At 43.1% G+C, this 9,148-nt stretch overlaps 1 protein-coding gene across 1 annotated transcript in view; it reads right to left on the bottom strand.

Moving 5' to 3' along the window:
* The window catches only part of UST (uronyl 2-sulfotransferase), a 276,029-nt gene extending 270,080 nt beyond the window's left edge, over positions 1–5,949 (bottom strand). Inside the window, exon 1 of the mRNA XM_034765450.1 lies at positions 5,275–5,949. Within this exon, the coding sequence (XP_034621341.1) occupies positions 5,275–5,530 (256 nt within the window). The 5' untranslated portion in view covers positions 5,531–5,949. The remainder of the gene's footprint in view (positions 1–5,274) is intronic.
* Between the last annotated feature and the right edge of the window lie 3,199 nt (positions 5,950–9,148).

The raw sequence follows: 9,148 nt of genomic DNA on the forward strand, positions 1-9,148 counted from the left end.
GCAGTCTCTATCATAAAAGTTGAATTTACAAATGTAGAATTATGTATAAAAATAGCTGCATTCAAAAATAAAACAATGTAAAACTTTTGAGCCTACAAGTCCACTCAGTCCTACTTCTTGTTCAGTCAGTCACTCAGACAAAAGGTTTGTTTACATTTGCAGGAGATAAGGCTACCCTCTTCTTGTTTACAATGTAAGTGGAAAGTGAGAGCAGGTGTTCACATGGCACTGTTGTAGCTGTCGTCGCAAGACACATTACATGCCAGGTATGTTAAAGATTCCCATGTCCTTTCATGCTTCAACCACCATTCCAGGGGACGTGCATGTATGCTTATGAAGGGTTCTGCTCGATAACAATCCAAAACAGTGAAGACTTGATGCATGTTCATTTTCATTATCTGAGTCAGATGCCACAAGCAAACGGTTGATTTTCTTTTTTGGTGGTTCGGGTTCTGTAGTCTCCACATAGGAGTGTTGCTCTTTTAAGACTTCTGAAAGCATATTTCACACCTCATCCCCCTCAGATTTTGGAAGGCACTTCAGAGTCTTAAACCTTGCATCAAGTGATGTATTTGTCTTTAGAAATCTCACATTGGTACCTTCTTTACATTTTGTCAAATCTGTAGTGAAAGCATTCTTAAAATTAACAGTGCTGGGTCATCATCTGAGACTGGCTATTATAACATGAAATATATGGCAGAACGTGAGTAAAACAGAGCAGGAGACATACTATTCTTCCCCAAGGTGTTCAGTCAAATTTAATTAGCACATTATTTTTTAACGAGCGCCATCAGCATCAAAGCATGTCCTCTGGAATGGTGGCCGAAACATGAAGGGGAATATGAATGTTTAGCATATCTGGCATGTAAATACCTTGCAATGTCAGCTACAAAAATGCCATGCAAAGACCTGTTCTCACTTTCAGGTGACACTGTAAATAAGAAGCAGGCAGCATTATCTCCCATAAATGTAAACAAACTTGTTTGTCTTAGCGATTGACTGAACAAGAAGTAGGTCTGAGTGGACTTGTAGGACTTATTTTGTTTTTGAGTGCAGTTATGTAACAAAATAAATCTACATTTGAGTTGCACTTTCAAGATAAGGAGATTGCATTAGGATATTGTATGAGGTTAACTAAAAAATACTATTTCTTTTATAATTTTTACAGTGCAAATATTTGTAATAAAAATAATATAGAATGAGCCCTGTACACTTTGTATTCCCTGTTGTAATGAAATCAATATATTTGAAAATGTAGAAAAACATCCAAAATATTTAATACATTTCAATTCGTATTCCACTGTTTAACAGTGCAATTAAAACTGCAATTGATTGCGATTAATTTTTTTAATCGTAATTTATTTTTTGAAGCACATGCGATTAATCAACAACCCTAATTAAAACATATTAAATGTTTTCAGTAAAGTGCAAAAAGTAAAATTAAAAGAGACATTGTCAAGAATTTTTAGTTAGAATTTTTCTTCTCCAATGTTTGTTCACTTTTAGAGAAGTAAGACACAGCTCTTCTTTTATCATTGACTTTGTTCTTTTCCATTTGGCAAAAGACTGTTTTTTTTCCCCCAAGTGTTTTTATTTTAAAAAGTTTAAATTTACAGAGTACCCCTCTCATGTTAAAATAGCATCAAACCCTATCAGCATGGCTTTACGGATATTATTAGACTGTGCTGAAGAACCAGCTTTTAGAAATGGGAAGGCTGGGGACAGCAATAAAACCAAGTTTTAGCAGGTCCAACAATAATAGTGGCTATTTTAAATTTATGGTGGAATGAAAAGTGTGAGCAAGAGAGAATTTAGTGCTTGTTAAAAAGAGCTAGACTGGCCATCCTGGACACTGAAGTGCTCCATATGCAATCAGATCCTTGGTCTCTCCCTTGAGACTGCCAACAGGAATGCCAATTAGTGCCAACAGAGGTAGCAGTTTCAGTAATGTGATAAAAATGTGTGTACTGCAAACAGTACTGAGCCCACAATAGTACTCATTTCATATTGGCCATTAAACAGTTAATCCTATGGCAATAACAATCACGCAAAACAACTAAGGTAGATATTATATTTCACATGCTATATTGCCTACAGAATATTCATATGAACATTCCATAGGCAAGCGCATGCAAAGGGGAATAATTTAACACAAAACTACTGCAGCTCCAAGGAAAAAGAGCCCAAGCATTTCCCCCAAAATTCACAGGACTAACCAGGATTTAGGAGATCTAATCTCCCCACTGCCAGGGGATCCTCCTCACTCACATTAAGGAACTCTAGTTGATGCTCTCTAAATCTAAATCCCCTCCTCCTCGTCCATTGGCAACATGGCAGAATCAGCAATTACACTGTCCCACTGCTGCACCGTAGCTCTAAAAATCACATCACAAGTTGTGATTCACTATTTTTTTACTTGAGTTTTATCCCAATGGAGTCACACTGACATAAAACTGGAATCAGGCCTAGAATGTAAAACAGGAGTTAATGCTAGCTTTCTAATTTTCCCTTTTGAGTCAATTCAAGCATGAGGTTGTCATGGGAGGAACCATAGTGTTTAGCACAGCTCCACATCCACCATGCTCTGCCCATTTTTTCCACATAATAATAATAATAATAATAATTAATGGAGATATCCCATCTCCTAGAACTGGAAGGGACCTTGAAAGGTCATCGAGTCCAGCCCCCTGCCTTCACTAGCAGGACCAAGTACTGATTTTGCCCCAGATCCCCAAGTGGCCCCCTCAAGGATTGAACTCACAACCCTGGGTTTTGCAGGCCAATGCTCAAACCACTGAGCTATCCCTCCCCCCATAGCATTGCAAATATATTTTGTAGAAGTGGAAAGACAACTATGCAAAGAGGAACTATCACATATTGACACTTTCTCCCTCAGGAAGACATCACAGCTTTTTTTCAAACATATTTCTCCGCTCTGTGTACAGTTCAATAAGGGAAAGGAAAGCTATGGCCAAAAATGGCAGGAAATTTTGCCATAAAAAAAGTTTAATGGCTACCGGCACACTTAATATTTTTTTAAATAGGCAAATAAATAGCACATCTTGACATTTTAAAAAAAAAGTCATTTGGTCAGGCCTAAGACCAAACAAAACCTGATCAGGCCCATCCCCAGCCTCTACTCTCCCATTTCTCCGAATACACACCTGCCTGCTGCCTCTTCAGTCTCACTTTCAGTTTCAATTTCTGGTAGGCTGTATTGCTTGCAAACACTCTTACAGAGCCTGAGGAAAAGCCTGCCCATGAGCTCCCCCCAGAGTAGTGCAACCGATCAACAAAACAATAACACTTACTATGCAAAACACTGTCAAACGCACCAAGTAAACAAATTCGAAACCTATGTTTGTCCCCTATTCCTTTTCTGTTCTAGTAGCTTTAGTTGTTTCCTGTAATAATGATTGTTACAACATTTTCAGATTGGAAATGTAGTTTGAAAATTGACCGTGTCCCTTGATCTTGCATGTGAGTAGTTCCATTGACATCACCAAGACCACATGAAATTGTTTACGTGCCTACCTGCACAATCAAAGCCTCAGTGACGTTAAAATGTGGGCCTGAAAACTTTTCAGTTTTAGTCAGATCATTTCTGTTTTAATTTATGCTCAAAGAACAACATGTTAGCTTTCTCATCAACTCTTGTATTTTAGTTTTAAAGTGAATATGGTCCTCCTGAGGGCAAATCAATGGCTCCTTCTACAATGCTTAGTTTATTTGAATTATTCCTGACGTCTTTAATAAGGGACAAAGATCAAATCAACAACATACTAACAAGAGAAACACTTATAGTAAAAAAATCATTAATGTATTTTTTATCCTTCATTCTTCACAAAATGTTTTAGACAAAGATCTGCAAATTTCAAAAATGCTTATATAAGCCTGGCAATTTAATGGCCAAACTGCTAAGGAACATTACAATCAAAGATAAAAGAAGCTTTGAACCTAAAAATCTCACTCAAACTTCAGAAACAGACAAATCTATTCCATCATGAATAAACGGAATATTAAATGTATTCAGATACCTGTTCATTCCTGTCTCCTCTATAACGTAAAACAACTCCTAGTATTTCTGTACTACAAATATGAAAATATATGACTTGTTATGCCTGAACTTCAACATTTTATATCCGGAGGGCAATAACTGTAGTTTTCACTTGCAATTCCAAGTTCTAATCTAAATTAGTGGTGGAGATATAGATTTATAAACCCTTTCTCCATACAGTTTTGAAAGGCAAGATAAAAGACCATCATAGGCCTTAATTTAGTTTCAAATTTTAGAAATAGTCTCCAGTGCACTGTCCTCTACCTTTTGCCAAAGCTCTATTTTCTCAGCAAGTTCGTTCTGATCATTCTTTCCCCTACTCCCTGCTTTTTAAACACAAACTCATAGGTATTTATAAAAACCACCCCTAACCAGTAGCACAGTTGAGTGTAAACTGAGCTTCTATTTGGGAACTATACCAATACATCACTGCCTCTTACCCAAACTCAGAATATAAAATCCTGCACATTTACTTCCCAAATTCTTCACAAAACTTCTTTTCCTTCCACTCATCGACCCAAAAGTCTATTTTTCTAGGGAATCACCTCTTTCCAACTCAGGAAGCCAGAGGCTTAGCCTCACCCCCTGTGCTTCCCCTAGCCACATAGTTGAGAGAGGTTCACATTCTTCGGAGAAACATTCAGCCTGAATGAACACTATTAGGAATACGGATTAGGAAGGTGCAGTCCTTGAACCTAAGGAAATCCGGGGTCAAGACATTCTCGAGAAAGGATCCTCTCTTTTTGAACGGTAGAACAAAAGTGAAAAATATCTTCGCAAGCCCGGGTATTCGAGAAGTAGAGAATTAAACTAGCCAGGCCTGCATCAGCATCGCAGCTCTGCACCACAGTGGACGCCGCTAGATTTTCCAGCTGGGACCAATTTCTGATCCCTTGCTGGCGAGCGACGAAGCAAAGCGGGGGCCAAACCTGGCACAGCGTGTGCGCTGGGCCACTTGCTCCTTGCTCAGCCTGGCTCTCCGCGCGCTCACAACTGGGCTCGGCAGTGCCCCGCGATGCTTATTCAGCCGGCTGATCGGCAGGGCATCCATCCTCCCCTGCCGCCGCCACGGAGGGGAGGCACGTCAAGGCAGCAGGAGCTGCAACAAGTCCCCACGGTGAGTGGGCTGAGCCTACCGGGCACGCGAGCTTCCCAGCTCTGTAGAGGGGGCTCCCCACGCAGCATTCACCCTCCTCTCTCCCGCCAGCCGCCCTTACCTAGATAGTGCCTCAGGTCCAGCAGAAAGTGCGGGGGTCCCCCGTTGAGCTGGTAGAAGAGAGAGCCCAGGCAGAAGAGTAGCAGGGCGGCCATGCAGAAGCCGTAGTCGCGGAGCGAGAGGAAAGGCAGCAGCGAGAGGGGCCGCCGCCTCCTCCAGGCACCCCCCTGTCCGGGCCCCCCTCCAGCTGAAGGGGCCACATGGGGCCGGGGCTCCGGGCAGCCCCTGTTGCTGTGCTGCTGCGGCTGCTTCTTCATCGTCCCCGCCGCCGCCCCCTGGTCACACAGCCCGCCGGGGACAGCGCATCCTCCATCCGCCTGCCCCGCTCCGCCCGCCCGGGGGGAAAGTTAGCGGGAGCTCAAGCGAACTGCCCCCTCCCCATGGCAGGCCGGCTGCCCCGAGCCCGGCTCGGAGCGCGAGTCCCGGGCGCCGCCGCGGAGTCCGGCTAGGCGGAGGAGGCGGCGGAGGAGGAGGTCACCATCCTACCCCCTTTCGGGGTCTTCTTTCCTCCTCCGCTCCGCCGCTGCTCTCTCCCCGGTGTCAGGTTACAGCCCAGGCACCGCGGGCTGCCGGCTCCAACTCGCAGCGAAGTTGTCTGCGCCCCCGAGCCCGCTCCTCGCCAGCCACCTTCTGCTGCTCTGCGCTGGCTGGCTGGCTCGCTCCCTCCTTCCCCAGCCGCGCCGGGGGCCTGCTGTTTCCACACCAGCGACCCCTAGGGGCTCTGCCGCTCACTCCCGCTCGCTGAATTGCGCTCAGGGGTGGGGTGAGGCCAGGGCAATACAGCTTCAATGAAGCTCCCGCCACTAGAGGCCCTGCCTCTGTTCCCCAACCTGCCAGCTGGCTTCTCTAACCTTCTGCTCCCTCCAACGCTGATTCCCCTGCCGTTCACATCCTCAACTTGTCCCAAACCCTTCTTATGTTCCCAGTTTGCAACCCGACTCCCTTGCTTTCTCTACCTTGCCTCCAAGGTAGCACTAGAACTAGATGGCCCCACCTTTTCCAATGTCCTGTGCTTCCCCCTGCTCTGACTCTCCCCTGGGACATCTTCAGCAGGGCCAGAGTTAGTACTTCAATTCTAAATTTCTAACATCTGGAACCTTTTGTGCTTTGGATTTCATGAAAGGTAAAATGGGAAGCAACATCAACAACAACTGTGTTTTTCTTTTTCTGCTCCTTTGTGATCACTATCATCTCCTTGTTTGACCTGGGTGGCATATCCAGACCTCACCTCACTCTCTGGGGGAGGCCTTTGGCAAAATCTTCAGAGATCCTGATTAAGGCTAGCACACAATGCTGCAGCAGTCCCATTTCCCACTTGAGGGGAATAAACTGATCTTTAGGCCTGGTGAACACTGAACAGTCTTACCAGTAGAACTATTTTGGTTAGGGGTACGATTTTTTTTAACTAATGTAGTTATATTAGTGCAAAGACAATTTATAGTTAGTCTCTTTGCTGTACAGGAATAGCTATACCTGTATAAAGTACGCTTTTACCAATATAACTGCATCCTCACTAGGAGAGGTAGACCCATTTTAACTACAATGACATAGTTAAAGTGGTACTACTTTCTAGTGAAGACAAGCTTTGGCCTTGTCTATATTAGAATAATTAGTGTCTGTTTATAGCAGCTGTCATCCATGTTACAGCTGCACTAGTGGTAGCAAAGATGTAAGTACTAATAGAAAATTGAAAGGTCATGATTAATTGAAGCCTCGGCATCTGGAACTATGGAATTACATGAGGAATCTCAGTTTTCAGGGTTTTGTTTTGTTTTGTTTTGAAGCAAGTTTCTAGCCATCATTGTTTTTCAGGAAAAAGTGGGAAAATGTGACCCAACAATCAGAAAACAAAACAAATAATCCCAATATTATTATTATTATTTGAGCCTCTCATGGTTTTGGGAGGAGGCTGACTCATGATTTTTGAATACTTGGAACTCCCAGTACTGCTGTGTAGACAAGGCTCAGATGTTTTTGCTGCCTATGGTGAAAACCTTGTAAAAACACTTGAGCCTCGTCTGTACTATTGGCTTAGTACCGTTCCTGCTAGCTGCTTAAATATAGGAACTAATTTTGCTAGTGCAGACAAGACCATAGAGCCTGATCCTGCAAACATATAACAGGTGATGGGATTACTTACTTGAGTAAAATTAATCACATGCTTAATTATTTGCAGGATAATATCCTTTAGATAGTGTGGATAAGAAGATCTCAATTCAAGTTACAGACTCATGTTATGTAAATGTTCAGGTTCTCCAAAGATTTTACACAGAACGTGCAGCAAAGAGAACTAAACAAGCACCTATATTTCTTATGAAAGAAAAAATACCAAAATAATAGTTTGTTTTAAACGGCAAGGCAAAGTTACCACGCTGAGCTAGTGCTGATACATCAAGATAGTAAAGGGTAATCCCCTTTTTGGCTTAGCAATTCACCTTAAACAGAAATGTTGCTTGATTTAAATATGATATACTTACAACCTTCATTTTATGTTAAAGACATGGTTTACTTTTTAAAATAATCTAATGAAGCATCAGTCAAACTTGATTTTAGTATTGTTATGTTTTTACAACTTCCTACTGTTTACCACCTTTAGCTCATAAGTGTGTTTTATCTTTTTTACTACTTAAATATGTACAAAGTAGTTTAAGATTAATAGAAAGTAAATGCATTTAGAGTGCAATTTTTTATTACAAATGAGAAACTGATATGCACTTACATTGAAAAAGTGAGAAAATGTATGCTTTGAGAAGATAATGACAAGAGACATCTGTAAGGTGAACCAATAAATCTTTATTTTTCTAGATGCAAAGAATGTCTTTGATCTCTAGAAAAAGCTCTTGAAAAAGGTGAAAATACAGACATATCCCATGGAAGAGATTTAAGTGGGAATACTCTATGGGTGAGGAAGTTCTTTCCTAAATCCTAAGAAGTAACAGTAAAAATTCCCTGGACAGACAAAAGAAATAGAAATCTATTAGTGAAACATAAAAACAAATATTTTTAGATGTATACATTAACTAAAATGAATTCTTTCATGTGCAAACTTTTAAAAACCAGCATGTGATCACATAATGAAAAAGACTATTATAATGCATATTCACAAGGGGTCAAACTAAGGTTGCACAGGCAACCTTAATACTGGCATTTCCTAACTTTTGAGTGCTTGGCTTTGCAAACTTGACATTCTTCTAACATAGTGGTTATTTTTTAATGTAATGTACTAGATTTTTAAAATATCATATAGAACCACATTGACAACCACGTGTCATCAGTAAGGTTGTAGTAGGGTTACCATATTTCAGCAAGCAAAAAAGAGGACGGGAGGAGCCCCACCCCTGCCCCTCCCACTTCCCGCCCCCCCAGAACCCCGAACCCTCCCCCCGTTCCTTGTCCCCTGACTGCCCCCTCCTGGGACCCCTGCCCCTAACTGCCCCAGGACTCCACCCCCTATCTAAGCCTCCCTGCCTCTTGTCCCCTGACTGCCCCAACCCTTATCCACACCCCCACCCCCAGACAGACCCCTGGGACTCCCACGCTCCATCCAACCACTCCCCACCCCCTGACAGCCCCCCCCAGAACTCCCAACCCATCTAAACCCCTCTGCTCCCTGTCCCCTGACTGCTCCGATCCCTCTCCCCACTCCTGCCCCCTGACAGCCCCCACCCAGAACTCCCAGCCCCCCAGCCCCCCGCTCCTTGTCCCCTGACTGCCCCCTCCTGGGACCTCTGCTCCTAACTGCCCTCCAGAACCCCACCCCCTATCTAAGACTCCCTGTTCCTTATCCCCTAACTGACCCCTCCTAAGACCCCCCCCAATTGCCCCCCGGGACCCTACCCCCTACCTGTACCCTGACTGCCCAAAACTTTCTCCAC

This window comes from Trachemys scripta, chromosome 3 (assembly GCF_013100865.1).
Source record: "Trachemys scripta elegans isolate TJP31775 chromosome 3, CAS_Tse_1.0, whole genome shotgun sequence".
NCBI lineage: Eukaryota > Metazoa > Chordata > Testudines > Emydidae > Trachemys > Trachemys scripta.